This window comes from Nelumbo nucifera, chromosome 2 (assembly GCF_055504915.1).
Source record: "Nelumbo nucifera cultivar China Antique chromosome 2, China Antique-T2T, whole genome shotgun sequence".
Taxonomy (NCBI): domain Eukaryota; kingdom Viridiplantae; phylum Streptophyta; class Magnoliopsida; order Proteales; family Nelumbonaceae; genus Nelumbo; species Nelumbo nucifera.
In genome coordinates, this window is record NC_142650.1 from 39,232,128 (window position 1) to 39,254,096 (window position 21,969).

At 38.0% G+C, this 21,969-nt stretch overlaps 1 protein-coding gene across 1 annotated transcript; it reads right to left on the reverse strand.

The window, feature by feature from the left end:
* Positions 1-535: 535 nt before the first annotated feature.
* Positions 536-21,444, reverse strand: LOC104599151 (COP9 signalosome complex subunit 5-like). Its single transcript, XM_010261558.3, has 6 exons — positions 20,856-21,444; positions 20,472-20,753; positions 20,238-20,385; positions 19,938-20,020; positions 969-1,046; positions 536-884 (listed from the first exon to the last, which is right to left on the reverse strand). The coding sequence occupies exons 1-6, from the start codon at positions 21,255-21,257 to the stop codon at positions 786-788; spliced, it is 1,092 nt and encodes a 363-aa protein (XP_010259860.1). The 5' UTR covers positions 21,258-21,444; the 3' UTR covers positions 536-785.
* Between the last annotated feature and the right edge of the window lie 525 nt (positions 21,445-21,969).

A 21,969-nucleotide genomic window follows, 5' to 3' on the forward strand; every position in this document is an offset into this window, starting at 1 on the left:
ATTATTTCATTTTCCCTCAACAAATCCCATGCATGGCATGAGTCCCTGCTATTTTTTTAAATATATATAGATAGATAGATAGATAGATAGATAGATAGATAGATAGATAGATGTCGATTCAATTAATCGTTGAACTTTCTTCTAGGTTAACCAAAACCAAACAAAAAACCGATTTTTTAGAAAAATACCACTGAAATTGAACCGATTGGCTTGATTATCCACATTTTATCAATTTGATTTCTTCAGTTTCTCAGCTTCGATCAAATTTTTTATTTTTCATGAGCACCCCTAAAATGCATTCATGTGCATCCCAATGGTCCAAATTTTTAGCTCCCTTCTTTTGATCAAAAAAACAAAAAAAAGTAATGCATTCATGTGCATCCTTTGATAATTCCTCCTTATCCATGTGTCCAAAGTATCATGATAGGTGTCTTAAAATTGCTACTTACAGTCTCTCAAAATTGCCTTCTCAAAACCCTTAACAATCCCAATATTTAGAGCGTTGCTAAAAACAACCCCATCACCAAAATAACAATTTGTATGACCGGAGTTCTTACTGAAATTGGAGAAAAAAGTACAAAACAGAAATTACAGGATCCACATGATTACTTCTGGGAAACTGAAGGTATTTGAAGCGCTAATAAAATGGATCCTCAATATCACAATTTAATTCGATGTTGCATGTTATCTAAATGGGATTTACATTAAAGCAAATGATTATGCCTCCGCAAGTATTCAGATTATCTCACAGCGTGCAGGAGTAGCAGAAAAGTATGTCCTTGATATCAGGTTTCAACCATGGGCTCAGGACTTGATTGCTCTGTTGCCACCACACGAGATCTGTTTGACTGACGCACGGAGTTGAAAAGGATGTCCTTGATAACCTGAGTAAAAAAAGGATAAAACGTAGATTGAGAAGCCCCCACTAAGCACAGGGTTAACCATCTAGAATAAAACAGCAATCTAACCTGTGACATGAGACCATGAACTTGTTCCACAGTTATCTTTGAACTATCACGAGTGATCTTGGCAAGTTGAGATTCTTCCTGCACAGCAGACATGGGTAAGAGCCCAAGAGAACCTATAGCCACAAGGTGAGATTCTTATTTTACCTGTTACAAATGGCCCAGTCACTTAAGCCATCTGTAGCAAGTAGAATAAAAATCTTCATAAATGGATAGCATTCCTCTTATGGGGAAACCCCAGTAATCATAGCTAATAATGATGTAAAAAATAGGAGATTTAAGTAGAGAAATTTGGAGTGTCATAATATGATCAACTCCATATTATATGCTTCTTTATAATAGAATTTGTTTTGAAACAAAAGTTAAGTAGGCTCAACAGCAAAAGGAAAATTGAAACTAAAAAAAAATTGGGATAATTTATCTTGGACAGTCCCAATCTGCTCAGTTTTAGGCAAACGTAAACAAGCATATCCTAATGGGGATAATTGAAGAACCCAATGTGGATAATCCCTAGTATGAGAAGTGGTTTCTAAGAAAGCTATAGTGATACCTTGGCTTCCCCACTCTAATGCTCCCACACATCAGTAGAGGTCTTTTCTTTTTCAATTTTCAATACTACAAAACAGATATCGGAAGCAGTAGTAGAGTTCCCTCAACAAAAGAACATTGCTCATATATACCAATTATGTCAAGAGATAGCTCATTTTTGTGAGAGAAAATCTCTTGTAGATTACTATTCAATTCTTAGAGTAAAGTGATTTTTGTTACATGATGCGGGTTTAAGGGCAAGGGGTAAAGGACAGAAGTAGTAGTAGTAAGAAATGATTTAAGTGCCAATATATTTAACAATGGATATGGCATTAAACAGAATGGACTGGTGAAATAGGATTCATGTAGCTGACCCCAATGGGTTGGGATAAGGCTTGGATGATAATGATTTCAGTAATGGGTACAAATTCTATGAAATGTCCATGGACTATATTTTTAAGATGATGTTAGGCTATTGGTTTAGAACCACTAGCATGGGACATGACATTACCAGTATGTAGTTCCAAATATATCCTCAAATGTCAGTTTGGATGGCTAACATAAGCAGATTGACATGAATGTAGGTATCATCTTGAGTACAAGGGCAATATGTCTATATCACTTGAGTAGTTTACTCAGTATGTATCTAGGTATCTATGGACAGATGCTGAATAGGACACCTCTTTGGGTTACCCTTGCACATTATGATTTATAGGATTTCCAAATATCAAAAAAAAATCCTTTGACTAGATGTTACTAAAGCTTGTCTAGGTCTTTTTGTCTTTGACATAGCCAAACAATGAGGCTCAATTGAAGGATATATCTGGTCATGTTGGATCATTTTGGAAAATGGACAAAGATTTTGTCATTGTGAATGGATACTTTTGATTTTTGGAAAGAATATTTTTGAAATCTTTCAATCAAAGAAATATAAGATTCACACCAGTGGATAAATGGTAAAATGGTTTATCAAATTTAGTTTATAATATTTAAGCACTAATAATTTAACAGTGAATATGACTTTAAATAGAATGGATTAGTGAAACAGGATTCATGCAGCCAACCCCATATAGTTGGGATAAGGCATGGATGATGCTTATTATTATGATGCCTTCAAAATGGTATTGCAAAATGTATTGAGATTCAACTAATGGAAGAGGAAGAAAAGAAAGAGCAACCGATGGAAGAGCAAACATTAGGTCTGTGTTCAGAAACAAAAAACAAAACTAGAAAGAAAAGAGAGGAATGTAAGAAATATAAACCTAGGCAATCAAACCAAATTCTGTGCAGAAGCCTCACCAATCATCATAAAAAAAGGTTTTCCAAAGGAGCCTTATAAATTGTAACATAGGAGGAAGAAGGGTGTTGTTTTGATGAATTATGTTTACATGCAAACAAAACAGTAATCAATATAAATAATTTACAAAAAATATGGGGTGGAGACCCTATTTTGGTGCTAAAAACAGCAAGAAAAAACGTAGAAGAACAATGGGGTGATTTGACATTAAAAAAAAAAGCAGGGAATAATGTAGATCTAAAATGGGGCAGAGCCCCTGTTTTGGGGGTCAAAACAGAGGAAAAAAAAAAAGAAAAATAAGAACAGGGTGGAGACCCTGTTTTTTGTGCAAACAAACAGTTGGGAAAATTTTTTTTTTTTTGAGAAAATTTAACCAGGATTCATTAAAGGAAGAAGAGGTACATGAGAAGATGTACAAAGCAGGGGAAGAACCCCTACAAATTACAAAGGAGGAAGCTTGTCGCTATACAAATGCTCCAAATACACACCACATTTGGCTAAGCCATCTGCTGTATGATTGTGTTCCCTAGGAATCCAAACTAATTTTACATTTAAACAGTCCAAAGAGTCCCTAGCCTCTGCCAAATAGTGACTCAATCTCCAAGGTCCCCCCTCTTTGTCTCTTAACCATTTTATAGTATTTACTGAATCACCTGCAATGATTAAATTCTGAATTCCCAAATTTTTTATTATTCTGATTCCTGTGAGAGCAGCCATCACTTCAGCCTTTGTGGAATCAGCCAAACCAATTGGACCGCTGAAAGTCCAACAAATGTTGTCCCTTTCATCCCTTATGTGCCTCAAATACCAGCTAAGCCAGGGTTACCTAAGGCACTTCCATCGAAGTTTAGGGTCACCACTCCACTGATGGGGTCGGGATGTCTCAAGGATGTTTGATGGAGGTGAGGGAGAAACAGAAAGGGGTAAGCATCTCTATTGAGATCATTGACTGAGAGTCCTTTGAACAGATCTGAGTTCACCGTCCAGAGGTTGCAAAGGCAAGTAATGTTTGAAATTAACTCCTCCAGGGGCCTGAATTTGTTGTCAAAGAAGCATTTGTTTCTTTCATCCCAAACTCCCCAGAACACTGCATGTAGCACTGATTGCCAATAAACTTTACCCCATTTACTTAAACCTGTTCCTTGCCATTGATGCAGAAAGTCCATAATGTGCTTTGGTATAACCCAGCTGTAACCTGCCATTTTCAATAAATGGAACCATATCTTTTGGGTGAACTTGCAATGAAGAAAAATGTAATCTGCTGATTCACTATCACTGAAGCATAAAATGCAAACATGAGGAGAGATGGACAGTCTTCCCAAAAACTTTTTCTGCAAGAGATTGCAAGTATTTAATTTCTGGAGACAAGCTTCCCAGACAAAGAAACAAACTCTTGAAGGGATGTGGCTATACCAGATCTTCTTAAAAGGAAAGGATGGACATAACTTTTAGGCTTTTAGATGATTCGGTTCAGTAGTCTTCTTCCACCTTCTATTTACGCGAACGCTACTAATTCTCTCAGTCTCTCTTCGGTCAAAAGTCGAAAGATGACCTTTTTGTCTTTAGTATGCGCTATTAAAAAAATAACTTGACAAATTAAATACAAATGTATATTATTATCAATGTTTTAAAATGCGGAGGCATGATGCGAGGCATTCCACTACCTAGAGGCGTGAGGCGTAGTTCAGAACACAAGATGGCCTAAGCCTCCTTACGAGGAGGGGGTCAGGAGGAAGAAGAGGAAGGGGGATCTCATTTTTTCTTTACTTTTAAAATTTTATATTAAGAAGAATAAAGATTCATAGCACTAGATGAAAGGGGGGTCTTGTCGACCACTTTCTTTCCCCTTATCTTTTCTTCCCTTCCCTTTCCTTTTTTTCTTCTCTTTATTTTTCTTTCCCTTCCCTTTCTTTTCTTTTCCTTTCCTTTCATTTTTTTTGTTTTTTCTTTTTTTTTCGGTCTTTTTATATGAGGCGTGCATGAGGTGGATGAGGCATACACCTCTAGCACGCCTCATGAAAAAAGTGCATGAGGCGTACACCTCAAAGGTGTCAGTGCCTCTGGCATATGCCTCAGGGCGTTTTGGGAGCACCTTGCCTGGAGGCACACCTCCCATGCCTTATAAAACACATTATTATATAATATACCAAATATCTTTCTTCCTCTTTTCTCCCCGCTCCTTCCTCGTCGTCCCCCTCCTCTTAAGGAGGTATATACCTCTTACGTTCTAAACTACGCCTTATGCCTCCAAATAGTGGAATGCCTCCTGCCATGTCCCCACATTTTAAAACATTGGGTCAAAATAGTGTCATTAACACTCCTTTGCTGTCTGAAAACTCCCCCTATACCCGAGGGACCAGGTTTCCACAAGAGCTTCCATCAAAATTTAATTTAATCCAGTTGTCGCTAGGGGAGCCCACATTAACTGCACATCTGATTCCATGGTAGAAGAAGCTACTGTTTTCTAAGAAAAATGAGAAGTTTTATTAATAGAATTATAAGAGATATACAGAGAAGGTTCCCAACAAGAGGCATGAGATACAGCCTCAGATCAAAACAAAGAATTACATCTTAGCCCAAAACATCTGATTCCTATGCACCCCTTGTTTAGCTAGTGAGTCTGCTAACCCATTTGCAGATCTTCTTTCCCATTGGAAATGGCAGACATGTTTGTAGTTAGCCATCTGAATCTTTGTAAAACCCCCCTATAAGACCAGGCTGCCGTTTCTAGCTCTTTTAACCACTGGATCAACAGCTCGGAATCACCTTCAATTAAGAGCTGTTCACAATTCAGTTCTTTGGTAAATTCAGCTCCTTGTAACACTGCCTGAATTTCTCATTAAATGAATCCCCTACTCCTATAGAGCCAGAAGAAGCTACTATTACTCCCCATCATCTGATGAAGTCATCCATATACTCATTAAACAGCTCCAAAGTCTTAATCCAATTGTTTTAAAAGTGCAGGGCAAAAAAGAAAAAAAAAAAAGAAAAGAAAAGAAGCACAAGTGGCTATTATCTCAAATTAAAATACATAACATAACATGTAAAACATATTCAAGCATGAAAAACTTTCAATCTCTTTTTTTCTCCATTGCATTACATCAAATAGTTAATATGTTGGGGACAAGGTTTCGACGGAAGAGGACGATGATAGTGATCTAGACACAGTAAGTATTGGTAGTATCTATCCGCAAAGCTCAAAGACCATTTTTGACGAATGAAGCTATGGCACCAAGCTCTTACTATTGGAGGAGGTAGTTGGAGCTGGCTGTCAAAGAATGTGAGTGGAAAAAGGAACCAACAGCCAGAGTTTGTGAACAGGTGTCTAGATGCTCTTCTCTTGGGATCTGTTTGGCGAACAGGTTTGGAACAGAGAACAGAAACTATGGATGTTGTACAGGGGACTTGTCACCCTGAAAAGAATTTCCTTCCTAATATGCAGCTTCCAGAGGATGTTTTCATAGGGGGGCAGAACTACTATGCAGGCTTGTACAGAAGCAGTAGATAGGAGAAAACTATCTTAGTGTCTATTGCTGTGGCTGACAATGAGTTTGTACTCCCTGAAAATTTTTCTCTGCAAAAGAAGTCTGCGGGTGGGGCTCTGGACCCAAATTCCAGCTCTGAGACTCAATCTTTTACTGTTGTTCCTCCATTTCCCACTTGCCCAGGTAAGTCTGTTCATTTGGTTTTTGTTACTAATCAGTCTGTTGTACCTGATTCAAATACTCCAGCATCCCATCTGGAAAAAGCTGAGGAGAGGGTCGGTTGTGCTGGTTGTGAAAGGAAGGAGGAAATTCTAATCCTCAAAAAGAAACAAGAGGAGCTTGAAAGCATTTGAGATAGAATTAGGTACAAAGGGAAAGATGAAGGCTTAGAGTAGGGCTGCAACTTGGACTGGATTAGCCCACACCCAGCACAAAATATAGGATTTGGTTGGGTAGGGTTGAAGTTCGGGTTAGGGTTGAAAAATATGATCGTGACTTAACTTTGGGTTGGATTAGGGTTGAAGCATTGACCAACCCGAACCTGACTTAACTTCAGATTTACATGTACAAATATCATATAAATATGTAGTTATGCATATAAGTACTTATGTATATCTGTATTCACTGTTCATGCACACATGGATATGCATCTTTGCATCCATAAATGTATATATCTATATATTTATGTATTTGGGATGATGGTAGAAATCCAGAAGAGTGTTGTCGTCTTCAGTTGAAAGTACAGGTTTGAGGTGCAACTCAGAGGATAGTGAGGCTTTTGTTTGGTCCAAAGTGATTGTTAGAAAGATAGGGTTTGATCTAAAAAGGAAAAGGAAGCTGGTAATCAAGGAAGGAATTGCTGATCAATTGGAGCCAATGTCTTTAAAATCGTATGATTTACTATTCAAATTGTATCATTCATATCAAACCGTTAGTAAAACAATACATATCGGTTACAAGAATTGTATTTAGAAAAAATCATGCGATTTATATCCGAATCATTAGATCGAATCATAAATCACAACTTTTAAACAATTTGAGTGATTAATGAAGTAAAGTGTTTTAGGAGGAAAGGACTTGTAGTCCTCCTATTTTAAAGTTTTGCTTTTATAAATGAGAGGCAATATTGTCATTTTAATTATTAAGGGTTATTTGTCTCATCAAGCAATCAGATGAGACTTACCTCCGAATGAAAATGCCTGGGAAGGAGAGAAGAGAAACCCTTCTTCATTTGAAAACCACCGAAGCTTCACTATACCTGTAAGTATTTAAGAACCACCGAAGCTTCTATTGTTTTATGGTAGACTCTTCATGTTCTTTTACGCCAAACCAGGGACTCTGCCCTTCTTTTTTTTCGTAGTGACCTATAACAAGGCCTCTGCCCTTCATATTCTTCCTCTTATACAAATATTTTTGCCCCTTCATCCTTAAACGTAGGACAGAAGCATTTTCTTCCTTATTTTCTCACACAAAAATAGGGGGCCCAACCTCTTATTGTTTTCTCTTTTCTGATACAAAACAGGGGCTACTCCCCATTTTTTCCAATTTTTATTTGACACAAAAAAGGGGTTCCATGCTAATGTGAAACAGGATCTCTGCTCCATCATGTTTTCAGCTGTTTTAACATAAAAACAGGTGCTCCACCCTGTTCCACCCTGTTTTTTTTTCTCTCCTTTTCTTATGCTAAACAGGATCTGCTCCTCATTTTCCCCCATTTTTTAACAGAAAACAGGGACTCAACCCATTGTTTTTCCATCCCCTTATGTATGCACAATAGGATCTCTACTCCATGGTTTTTCAAGTCTTTTTTTGCATGAAAACAGGGGCTCTGCCCCATGTTGTTTTGGTAAGGTGTTTGTGTTTGAATTCTGAAACTCTGAAGATTTCTTTGTTAGATCCAGTGTGGTAGTGTTTAAGTCTTTATTTATGTTACTTTTATGGGCATGGTTTGGCTTATAATTTGCTAACTCCTCATGTAAGTCTTTATAAATGTGTTAATTGTTGAATTATCATGTTATTGGATGTATGTTAGGCTAAGCAATCATCTCTCTCTCTCTCCTATTTTAGTATTTTTCATGAATTGCATGTTTGGCTTAAATTATTGAAACTTTAAATTGAAACTATAGGGAATTAGTGATTAGCTAATTCCCTTAAAAACTTGGAGACAAGATCACAGGATAACTAAATATTCAATAGTAGATTAGAAGTATTGTAGTAAGATCATAGGCTTGCTATTACTACCTACTTATATTATGTCTATAGGTTGAAAATTAGTAGAGTCACTTTTTCTATTCCTCGAGAGGTTTGGGCATTTTTATAGTTTTCTTTACAACTTTTAGAAAAATTAGAAAAAATCTTGCAATTTACAATACAATTCGATTCAAACCTCTTTATGATTTGTGATATGATTACGATTTTTAGAACATTATTTGGAGGTCTCGATGAAAGCTAGAGGTATAAGCAAGTCCTATCTCATTCATGTACCAAAATTTTCTCAAGATTGAAAGATGGTTTGTCTGGCGCTGGTCTTACAAACAAGTACAAAAGAATTTATAAGAGAAAAGGAATAAGATTTGAAGTGAAGATCTCTGAGGGTAAGACAGGCAGTGGTCATGAATCTCAAGCTTTTAAAGGTTTGGAGACACAGGCATTAAAAGTTTCAAAAAAGGCTGTTGAGTTACATATGGGGTTGTGATGTAGGACCAGCTCAGTTCTAGTCCTTAGAGAATGTTGATGGTCTTCTTGATCAGAATTTTATGGCTGTTGATGGCTGTAATGGCTTCTTGAAGGAATAAGAGAGAAAATAGGGAGAGAAAGAAGAAAGAAAATACCTAGAATCACTCTAGGGCATGGGAATCACTCACCATAATTAGCATAAGCTGAAGAAAACTCATAAACTTCATTGCCTTTTGTGTAAAACGTCCATACATATTTATAGACTCTAAACTCATAATAATCCTAGGAATCAAACTAATAGACTCATAATAGTCTTAGGAGTCAAACTATTAGATTCACAATAGTCTTAGGAGTCAAATTGTTAGACTTGATAATCCTAGTAGGACTCAAACTAAGCTATCATATCATATTTCAATTCATAGAAGACTCAATAACTCTAATCCTACTTATGCAATGACTCTGAAATTTTAAACATAAAGAAACTATAAATAGGCAATCAAGCCCTACTATTGGACCCTACAAAAAAATTGTAAAATGGCAAAAATACCTTTGGTGTTCAATTCAGTCCAAATCCCAAGTACCATCACTATGCCATATCATGGGTCCGATGCCACATCCCGGTAGCGAAGTAAAAGAAAAAAGAAACCATGCCATATCAGGACCTATTGTAAGGCCTTCTTCTTTCTAGAATAAGTCTTCAAGGGTGCTGATCGATTCCTATCATCTCTCCCCGGCTTGAAAGAAATCAACCCCGATGAGTTAAAAGCATGGTACCTTTCATAAGGATCTATGTTGAGACGATGAAAGTCTTCAGCAGTGATCCAAGAACTCTTAGACATAGGCTTGCCTTTCCACTTGACAAGGAATTTCTGATACCCTCCCGTAGCAGTATATATTATTTCCTCATCTAAAACATCCTCTGGAATGTCATTTGGAGCTGCAATAGTTGGCAACTTACGTATGGGAGTCTTAAAAGAATCCACATGTCCATGATAAAGAGTTAAGCCCTCAACGTTGAAGATAGGACTAATTCCCATGTCATTTGGCAACTGTAGAACATAGGCATTAGAACTTATCTTCTTGATGATTTTGTAAGGTCCTACACTCTTTGAGTGGAGCTTCTTGTACACACGTTTAGGAAGATGCTCTAGCCTTGATAATTTGCCAACCGTCGATGAATATCAGCTCTAGCCTTGTATCGATCATTGTTCAATGCAATTTTTCTCCTAACATCATCATGTATCTCTCTTATGTGCCTAGCAAAAGCTTCTACTTCAATGCTAGTACAGGTATCTGGTGGTCAGGTAACTAAGTCAATTGGCCGCTTAGGCTGAATACCAGTCACCACTTTAAATGGACTTCTTCCTATGGATCTATTTACAGAGTTGTTATAAGCAAACTCAGCTATTGGAAGCACTAGATCCCATCTAGAAGTATGATAACCAATTAGGCACTGTAAAAGATCTCCTAAGCTTCTATTTAGTACCCAATCCGATCATCTGTTTGGGGGTGAAACAATGTAGAGAATTTCAGCTCAGTATTGAGTAGTTTCCAAAGTGTCTTTCAAAAATAACTCATAAACTTGGTGTCCCAATCTGACACAATAGTAGAAGGCACGCCATGAAGCCGAACCACTTCTTTAAAAAATATAGTAACAATATGTGAAGCATCGTGTGTTTTGTTGCAAGATAAGAAATGAGCCATCTTGGAGAAACGATCCACCACAACATAGATTGTATCGTGACCCCTAACAGTCTTGGGCAATCCAAGGACAAAATCCATGGATAAATCCTGCCATGGTTCATGAGGATAGGTAGGGGTGTATATAGCTTAGTCTTTTCCTTTCATCCTTGGGCAAGTTGGCATGTCCTACATTGCTTGATTATACAAGCAATATCATTCTTCAAATTAAGGCCAATAAAACCTATCTTCCACCATAGAAATGATTTTATCTCTACCAAAATGACCTGCTACACCTCTAGCATGTAACTCCCAATAACAAAGTCTTGTAAAGAGGTATTTAGTAGACATAAGTGGGTATCATAAAACAGATAACCATTATGTATGATACTGAAATCCTTACAACCAGCATAGTCTTGCTTTTAGTTGATCAAAACCAGTGACTTGGACATTCATGGAATGAAGTATGTAAGCCATCCGACTTGGCACATCCGCCACCTTATTTTCATTTCCAGCTTGGTGCTTAAGAACAAAGGTGTATTCTTTCTTTTTTTATTTTTATTTTTTTAAGAATCAAGAAAAAAAATCATTAATAGGAAAAAGAGTTACATCCTAACATCATTGGTTGTCTAGAGGACACACCGCATACATTGTCAAAACTTCAAATTGAAAATGATTCTACATTACAAGGCTGTAATTCAAGGGTATTCCAGAAATTTTCCAACAAATCTGCCTTAGATACTTGATCAAAATCTTGAAGTCTGAAAACCCATTCTAAAATCACATTTGTCACTGCAGCTACCATGTATTCAATGTTGTTTGATCTATTCTCAAAAACTCTTCTATTTCTCTCCCTCCATATAGACCAACATACTGCAAAAGGGACACAACTCCACATCACCCTAGCTCCCTCACTGCCTCTGAGTTTTGGCCACAAAGAGAATATTTCTGCTGAAGTCAAGGGATTGAACCCACTCACCCCGAATAGAAAAGAAAAGAACTTCCATATGAAACTTGCTATATTGCATGAAAAGAACCAATGGAAAACTGTTGTTTCTTCCTCTTAATTACATATATAACACCAATTGGAAAGATGAAAACCTCTAGATTTCAGGTGATCAGAGGTGAGGATGCTGTCATGAGCTACCAGCTTCCCATGCCTATAGTTTCTTTTGGGAATTCAAAGGTGTATTATTGTAGGAATGAAACCAACTTGGGAATTCAAGTACTTTAAAGCTTCATAATCTGTATAGAGCACAAACTCCTTAGATATTAAGTAGTGTCACCAATGTCGTAGAACTTGCACTACTGCATATAACTCCTCGTAAGTTGAATATTTCTGCTTGCTTTCATTTAGTTTCTCACTATGGAATGCAATGAGATGGCCTTCTTGCATAAAAGCCCCTCCAATTCCTACACCGGATGCATCACATGCCACTTCAAAGACTTTAGAGAAGTCTAGAAGTTGTAAAATGGGTGTTTGTAAAATAGCATTTGAAGGGGTAGACTGATGTGTTTTTGAGTCAGGGAGGCTTTTGTGCTTTTGTTTTTGTCTATTTATAGTGTTTATTTCTTGGTTCTTTTTTTGGTTGTGTGTGAGTTGGTTGTTGTTGGTCTGTTGCTTTCTTCTCTAGGGTGATTTCTCATCACCTTCCTGTGTACTCTCTTTTTGTTTTTAATGAATTTATTTTTTATTTTTCAAAGAAAAAAAAAAGCGGAACAAGATAGAAACAATTCCAGAAAGCAATAGCAGACCCATCTAGAAGTTGAAGTGGTTTGTTTGAAAGGTTAGTGTGCTAGGTGCTTCTTTGGAAGGCAACATGGCACCAATTGAGGTTGCCTCACTTAATCACAAAGGTATTTTGTATATAGTTCTATTATATACTTTTATATTCTTAACTCTTTGAGATTATAATAACAAAACAGACATTATTATTTAATTTGTGAGTAAAAATACTAGTTTCTTTTTATTATTAAGTTATTTGTTAGGGTTCAATCAACATGTATGCTACCTTTTTATAGTAAAAAGAAAAAAGGTAATTACAATCTACTCAGGTGTTAAGGTAACATTAAGGAAAAGCAAGTCAAAAGAAACTCTCAGAATTACAATTTTGTAACTCAAGTACATCCCCAAAATTAACTCCTAGACCTGAGATGCGGATTTGTGCAAATTCAGGGAGAATAAGCACTCAATCTGCCACGCACTTGCCAATGACCGCCACAATCTTTTCAATCTTCCAATGCTTATCTTCAAACACTCTTTTATTCCTCTCTTTCCAAATGGCCCAACAGATGGAAAATAGGATGCAGCTCCACACCATCTTACTGAAACCAAAATCTTTTTTTTGATAAGTAAAATTTCATTAAAAACAAAAGTAGTACAATCTGATGGGTGACAAGTCATCACCCAAATACAATACAATCTGAAAATCAGAATGAGTTTTCCACATTACAGATTTGAATACCCAGAACCTCCCCTAACTCATTCCCCAGATTTGAATACCCACAATCAATTTGCCTAAATTCTGGGAGAACCAAGACCCAGTCTGCCACAGATTTGGTAACAGCAGCTACATCCTATCCATACTGCAAGCTCTGTCCTCAAGTGTTCCTCTGTTCCCCTCCTTCCATATTGTTCCAAACTATAGCACAAGGGATGCAGCTCCAAATCAGCTTCACCTTCTTACTTCCTCCTTGCTTAGGCCACTGGCCACGAAGATAAGATTTCTGCAGCTGAAACTGGGTGAAACCAAGGAACCCCAAGGATAGTAGTAAACATTCTCCACATGAAACTAGCAAACTTGCAGGTGATAAGTAGATGACTGACATTTTCCTCCAGCTCTTTGCATAGACAGCACCTGTTAGCCAAATGGAATCCTCTTGATTTCAGATGATCCATTGTCAAAACGCTATCCATTGCCACCATCTATGCCAAAGCTTCAACTCTCGAGGGCACCAGGTTTCCCCAAACACCTTTGATTTGACTTAGTCTGGACCTGCTGAGAGACATATAGCATGATTTAACTGAAAATTTCCCATTCTTACATTCTTTCCACCAAAGTTCATTCCTCTGCTGCACTGAGATTTCACACTTTCTAATTCTCCTAGCAGAGAGATACATTCTTCCACTCCTCTATCCAGCAGAAGCCTCCTAAATTTTGAGCTCCATACCAATTGATCCCCCCTTCTTTCATAGCATTGACTGATAGATACCTCAGCCTCAGTCAGCTTATATAATTTTGGACATAAACATAGTTGTCAAGGCGACACCTAGGCGACAAGGCACCCTTGGAGGCTCACCTTGCCTAATTGCCAAGAAGTTCTGTACTTACTACTATAAAATACTTTTTTATTCTTTTTTTATATTATAATTATAAAATAGACATTTTTTATAAATAATTATAAAATAGACATTTTTTTATAAACGAGAGAAGTTTTATTAATTAAAATAAGAAAATACAATCAGCCTAGGAAGAGGCACGAGATGTTACCTCCCCTGAGGACTGAATCATATACACTAAACAAGTCCAAGCCTGAAACACAAATTACAAAGTAGCCCAAAACAGATCTCCCCTTGACACCCCTTGCTTGGCCAGAGAATCAGCCATTGCATTTACTGATCTGCTGACCCACTGAAATCTGAAAGTCATATTTCTTGTCATCCATTTAACTTTCTTTAACAGGTCCTTATAGCCCCAGCAAGCTGTATCTGGGCTATTCAGCCAGCCCACTACTACCTTGGAATCCCCTTCTAATAACAAATTGTTCACTCCAATTTGACTAGCCATCTGTATACCTTGTACCGCTGCTAGTAACTCTGCCCTTACAGAATCACCTTCACCCACTGGTCCTGAAAAAAGAGACAACATATTGCTGTCTTTGTCTCTCAGAATCCCACCAATTCCGGATGGCCCTGGGTTACCTTGGCAGCTGCCATCAAAATTCAATTTTAAAATAGACATTATTAAACTAAAATATTCATTTTGTATGTTTATATACTAATTTCTTTTTACCATTTTATTATTTGTTAGGGTTTAATCAACAAAAACATTGCTAAATGTTGTATTGAACCCTCAAAGACTTTGGGCCCATTTGGTAAGTCTTTTTGAGAAGATCTTCTTGTAGCTCTGACAGTCAATAGACGCATTGAGCTTTTGACATAAGATCTGGGCAGCCCACCGTTTGGCAGACGCGCATCTTTCCGTGCGTCGTTTCGGGTCTTTCCGCATGAGATTAAAACGCGGAAGACGCGGGAAGCTTCATTTGGAGCTTCCTGAAATCAGCCCAAAATGGGCTTCCCGCGTCTTTTCGGCGCCCCGTCTTTTGGCGGCGAGATCTTCCACGTGCCAAATGGGAATAGACCGATTTTCGGTCTTCCCAGCTTGTAAGCAGCCGAAAGACCGCGCGGAAAGACACGCCAAACAGGGCCTTCAAAAGTTGAACCAATAAGTAAGGTAGAACTTAAAATTTTGTCTACTCAACACATTTTCTTCTTCCATATATTCTTCTTTCTGAATTTCTTCTACTTTTTCTTCCATATGTTCTACTTTTTCTTTTCTTTTTTTTTATCAGCAAAAAGATTGCTTCATTAATTAAATTATGTGGAGTTAATTATAGACTGATGACCCAATAGTCATCCCCAATGATTACAATCCAAGTTACAACGAGGCCCAATATAGTTGCTGCCCTGCAGCCCCTTGTTTGGCTAAAGTATCTGCTAACCCATTTGCACTCCTCCTGATCCACCTAAAATCAGCATTTATATCCTTTGCTATTCTCTCCACTTCTCTGAAGATATGCTTGAGGGTCCACGGGACATGTCTATAACATTTTTCCCAAGAGATTACAACTTTTGAGCCCCCCTCCAGCATTTATATCCTTTTTCTTTTCTTCTTTTCCTATAACAAAAATAAGGGTTCAGCCCCCATGTTTTTTCAATTTTCATTTCTTTCTTCTTTCTCTTCTCATGAATATGTTGATTTGCTATACTTTAACATGAACTTTATACTTTTCTTATGAAAATTATGAATAAATATTAAGGAAATATGGTTATGGCACCTAGGGAACTACCCTAGGATCTATGTTTTTTACTAAAAAAATCCATCGCCTAGTCAACTAGGCGACAAGGTGCCCTAAATCACTGAGCTTGCCTATTCCACACCAATCATCCTCCCAAAATCTGATTCTTGATCCATCCCCTACTACAAAACTTGTCAGACATCTAAACTCCCTGTTAAATCTCCTAATCCCCTTCCACACACTCACCCCATATGAATCCCTCACTTCTCTAGATTCCCAGCCAAACCTCACCACCCCATATTTCCCAACCACCACCCTCCTCCACAATGAGTTTTCCTCTCTCCCTAAACCAAATCTCCAAAGCCACTTTCCCATTAAAGTCCTATTAAAGATTCTCATTTTTCTTAGCCCCAGTTCCCCCTTCTCTTTCAGTTTACAGACCTTAACCCAATTCACCAAGTGAAATTTCTTTCCCCCTTCTCCCCCACCCCCTCCCATAGGAAGCCCTCTGAAGTCTGAATTTTCTCAATTCTCTCTGCCACCTTAGTTGGTATTTTCAGCCAAGATAAATAATAGGTTGGGTAAGTTTGACAAGACACTTTTAATTAATTTTATTCCCCCACCCCAAGGAAAATATTTAGCTTTCTACCCATCCAACCTCCTTTCAACCCTCTCTAAGATTGGTTTCCTTATTATGTCAGAATTTGAAGCACCTCCTATCAGTATTCCCAAATAGGTGAAAGGGAGCCCACCAATTCTGCATTCAAGAGCATCATCACATTCCACCATAACATCCCTCTCCACCTCTCCAATTTCGATCATTATGCTTTTTGAAAGATTGATCTTCAGCCCTGTTAACATTTCAAAATTTGCCAATACTGCTCTTAAATTCACCATCAGTTCCACCGTAGCATCCAGAAAAATCAAGGTGTCATACTGCAAATGGGTAATGCAATGCCCACCCCTTCCAGCCTTAAATCCCTTAATCAAGCCCATTTGTCCACTTCTCTCTAACAGAAGATTCAAAATCTCCATAACCATAACAAATAGCAAAGGAGATATTGGATCTCCTTGTCTTAGACTCCTGGAAGCTTGAAAGAATTCTGAGGATGTCATTTATAAGGATTGAGAATAAGACTGTGAACACATATGCATGCATCCAAGACCTCCACTTTTCTCCGAACCCATCAATCTTTGAGTTTCTTCTAAGAATACGTGATCATAAGCCTTCTACATGTCAATCTTACACACTAATCCTAGTATGCCACTTCTCAATCTAGAGTCAATGCATTCACTTGGACTCTATCCAAAATTTGTCTTCCTTCCACAAAGGCCAACGGATTTCCCTACTACCTCATGGAATACTGACCTCAATCTCTTGGATAACACTAGCCAATAACTTATAAGGGCTGCTGATTAAGCTTATTGGCCTAAAGTCCTTTAAATCCACTGCTCCATCTTTTTTTGGAACTAGAGATATAAAAGTAGCATTAGCCATCTTCTCCAAGATCTTCTCTCTATGAAACTCTTTAAACATTTGCTTAAAGTCTCTCTCCATCCAATTCCAACAGGCTTTGATGAAAGTAAAGTTGAAACTATCCAAGCCTCGGGCTTTGTCCCCGTTAATGTCTTTTAAGGCTTCTTTAACTTCCTCCAACTCAAATTCTCTTACAATCCAGGATGCTGAATTCTCATTCAGCTTCTTTGGGACCAGCTCTCCAAGTGGCATCCATCTCCACTTTTTTGAGGTATATAAAGCCTTGTAGAAACCAACCACCTTCTCTTGGATTCATTCCAGAACTCTACCATCTCCCCTTCCACCTGAAATCTGGAGATGAAGTTTCTCCTCCTTGCACTAGCATAGGCATGAAAAAAAATGCGTTTTTATCACCTGCTCTTAACCAAATCACTCTGGACTTTTGTCTCCAACTCTCCTCTTATCTGTAAATTAGACTTTTTACTTCAAACTCCAGCCTTTCTATTTCATCTCTCTCCCAGGAAAGAATTCCATCTTCCTCAAGTCTATCCAAGGTGGTGGTGGGGTGGTTGCAGAACCCTGAGGAAACTATATGGTGCTACAGAAATGAAGTCAAAAAATTTAAGTGGCTGACAAGGAATATGTCTGTTAGTACACAATAGGTGGGGAGATCAGCAAATGTTTTGGCTGATGGCTTAGCTAAGCAAGGGACAAATAGGGAAGTTTTGTTTTGGGCTCAGCTGTAATGTTCATCTTTTCCTTTTAAGTTTCTTTGTAATCAGTTGGGAGAGGCTGCAGCTTGCGCCTCTCCACAGGCTGCTGTATGAGATCTCCATTTTCTTTTGAAGTAATAAAACTATCCTTATTCATCAAAAAAAATGAGATTCATTAAATAAAAATGAAGAAATTTCAAAGAGAGAAGGGGAGATAAACTTTCTTAGCTCCCCCCAAAGAGTGAAAAGGAAAATTACAATATAGACCAGAACAAATTGCTTCTGCCCACCCCTTGCTTGGTCAAAACATCATCCAAACATTTTTTCTAGCGCCTCCTTCTCCTTAAAGTAACCTAAACTAACCCTCAGAAACAATCCTACCTTCTAAAGTAACCTAGGATCCCGAATAATCACTAGACCCTCAGAAAGGCCCACTGAATTCAGTTCCAACCATTTCCCATTGTCCATCCCCCAAATTTCATTTTTGGCTCTTAAATCAAAACACTTTAGTTTTGTCTCTTACAACATGTATGCTATCTTGAACACACAAAAACTTCAAAACCTGAAGCAATAAGCAACAAATAACTCCAAATTTTGTCCAATCAACAAATATTGATTACTTTCTTCTTTTCATAGGACAAAAATAGTGGCTCATCCCCTCTATTTTCTGAAATTACTTTTCTTTCTTTCATTTTTTCATGAATATGTTGACTTTCTATGTTTTAAATGAAGTTTATACATCTTTTTTGAAGATTAAAGACAAACACCAGTGGAAAATGGTTGCTGCTTGATTTGGAACCTAGGGATTTACCTACAACTCATAGTTTTTATTCAAAATAAATAAATAAATCCATCACCTAGGTAACTAGGCAACAAGGTGCCCCCTATCGCCTAGCCTCACCTTGATGCCTTGAAAACTAAAGCAAGCAGTGAGCTGTGAGTAGGCTACTAGTGATGAAGAGGATGGAGGGAAGGTTGGAAAGAGCTAGTTAATTGAGCCAGATAAGAATGAGAGCAAGCAATGAAGTGTTCAAGATTGAAAAAAGGTTGCACATGGAAAAGATGTTGTAGAAAATTGGCCTCCATGAAGCTGGTACATCAAGTTTGGGGTGCAGTTACCTCATACCAAATAAAGTGGACACCAGGATAAGTTTCATTTTCCAAATATCCTTATACTCCCCCACCCCCAACTCCCCATTAGGGCTCAAAGTATTCTATCTGATATAGAAGGATCAAAAATCCAACTTAGAAATCAATCCTTCTATAGATAACAACCATTTGCCAACTATGAGATATATGAACATCTGTGAGATACCCTTGACATCCTTATAATGATTAATGAGTCCATTAATATCACCCTCTCACATGTGTGTAATATGGAAGAACATACATGCCTCAAATATCAGTTTCCTGAAGTAAGGGAGTAACCATATTTACATAGTACCAGGAATCACAATCAACAGGAATCAAGATTTATGCACAAATTCCTTTAGCTAGTTTAAGAATAGTTCTAGGGGAACTAAGAAAAGTTATGTATTTTGAAAAAGAAATAAAAAGTTAAGGATACAAGCAAATGATGATTATGTCATCCAACATTAAAAGCTGTGTCATAGGCAGGCCCACACTGGAAACCTATCTGTCTTTTTTGTTTTTTAAGTAAAATGCAATTTCATTTAAAAACAGAGGATACACATAAGTGGAGAGTTTTCACCAAAAACAGTACATCAAAAGATATCTCAACTAAAACAGACACAATTATGAAGTTACCTATTACAAAATCCTTAAGTGTCCCACAATCTCTCCTCAAAATCTATTCCAAAGTATCCCACACTGGAAATAAAACTCATAAAGAAGAAAATGAAAACTAAAAAAACAAACATCTTGATTTAATTTATAGAAACTGCAGCCAAAACAGTAATACCACCGAAATCAACACATTCAAAGAGTTTTAAGAGTTAAGCAGTACACTTGAGGTATTTAAGATATATTCCAGAAAAGTAAAGGACATAAATAGCAAACCTCTGACTGAGGGTCAAGACATTCAACTTGTAACTTATTTTACATGTATTGTTATTGTTCAATCGGAACTTAACTGACCTCTTTCTTTCTCTGAGAGGGAAATATAAAAGCCCCAAAGCGTGAATGAGCTAATTGATTTTCTGCTTGCTCCAGCTTTTCCGCTGCATCACATAAGGAAATGTTTTCATTGCAAATGAACAGAATCATGAACATTAGTAGACAGAACAGAACATAGTAAATACAAGGTGGTATCCAACTCTCCATTATTTACAACTTCCAGTGAACTAAATGGTTAAACTAAAGTTCCATTCAAAAGTTAAAGATATAGAGAAGTGAATAAGCCCTTGCCAAGACAAGGACAACTAAGATAGAGCTCACCTAAATCCGATATCTGTCCTGCAACATAGTCTCTATTTCCTAACAATGGTGAAGAAGAAAGAGTATTCACCCAATACTTGTTCCAAAGCAGATCCAACAGGTGGCAATCAAGAGACGACTTGAAATATGTTATATCCAATGCATAGTACTGCAGTGGCACAACCATATGACATTAAATTAACTACAACCACACTGTCAATTCTTAAATGCAACAATGGGAAACAACAATTCCACCTGTTTACAGTGTACACCAAAGTCTTCAATCTTATTTAGTGGGATAGTTTGATACTCCGACACAGGCTCATCAGGAGGCTTATAACCTTGTGGGTACGTTCGGAAAGCTCCAATTTCAACTTTTCCAGCAGATACAGTCCTAGTTGGATCAATAACTACTGCCAAAAACGGCTCCTGGAATTGCTGGTTAAGCATCTGTGTTGAAACGTCGATACCCGAAAGCCAGCATCCATAACCAGGATGAGAGTGGTACCATCCAACCACATTCTCCAACCGCCCAGCCTAAACCCAGAATGCAATAGAAACCATTCTTAAATATACATCAGGAATGCAAGAAAGCCAAACAAATTACGGTTCCTAGAGGAGGAGAGTTTATCGTTTTACCTGCTTATTAGTCTGAGAATAATCGACCATGTACTCGTAAGCATCAGCTTGGGCATTAACCCTAGTTTCTGTGCCTTCAACAGGCAAAGCGAAAGCGTCCATAACGATGATGGCATCACCGTCGGTCTTCCCCTGCATCAAACCCATAACTTCGATAGTTCCACCCGATCGAGCATGAACAACCATTTTTAGTAGCGCTAGAGCTGAAATCTTAACCCTCTTGAAGTAGTGAGGATCGTTTGCCCATGGCTTCTCTTGCTGGAACTTGGCCTGCGCGGCCTCATCGTAGAAATAAATGGCGTCCGAGTCCGCCAAAGGACCCTCCATGTTTACGATGTTGTTCTCGAGCTCCCATGTTTGCTGCGCCATTGCTGCAGACGAAGAAACCGAAAATGAATCCATCGAATTTAGAACGAATGACGAAGCCAAACAAGTTTCCTTGGATGGTATCGAACTGGAATGTTAAACCCTAGATGAACCAAAACGCTGGGAAAGCTTCGAAGATTTTGTTTCTTCGAAAACCCGCCTTCTCAACAGTCAATTCTCACAAGGGCGTTTCAGGTTTCACAAAAAACTCAGAGTGGCTATAGTAGTGATGTTCTTGTTCCGATGGAAGTAAGATACGGAGTACGGACAGACCCGCACGTGCTGACCCGACCTGAAAATTCCCGGTCCGGGCATCAAGCCGGTATAAGCTGCGGACCGGGTCCAGGCCCTATCCCGCACAGCCCCAACTCAGCCTAGAAATTTAATATGGGGCAAATTTTTTAAACTATTCCATCAAAGTCCGTACACTGTGACACGAGATGAGTTTAAAAATTTTTTAAAATCCAATATTACCCTTGTCCCCTTCTCAGGATTTGAACCTGAAAAGCCAATCTTTGTCTTCAACCTGTAAATCGAGCTCTGGTTCTTCAATTGCTCCTTGAATCAAAACCTTCTGAGTTTCATTTATACAAAAAAAGGTAGCGAAGTATGGATTGGCCCACCGTATTGAAATTTGCTCTAGGCTCCGCAAGTTTGGTCCAAAACCAAAAGCTTGTCTGAAAAACATGAGCGTCGGAGATTCAGTGATTCAAGGTGGAATAAGTTGAAGCTCGACATTCACCACCGG

Excerpts from the sequence above, each read along its gene's own strand:
- LOC104599151 (XM_010261558.3), bottom strand. The coding sequence starts at position 21,257 with ATGGATTCATTTTCGGTTTCTTCGTCTGCAGCAATGGCGCAGCAAACA. Across the intron at positions 20,021-20,237 it reads AGGACAGATATCGGATTTAG|CGGAAAAGCTGGAGCAAGCA; the intron begins GTGAGCTCTATC and ends TATGTGATGCAG. Across the intron at positions 1,047-19,937 it reads CCTCTCAGAGAAAGAAAGAG|GAAGAATCTCAACTTGCCAA; the intron begins GTCAGTTAAGTT and ends TCTGCTGTGCAG.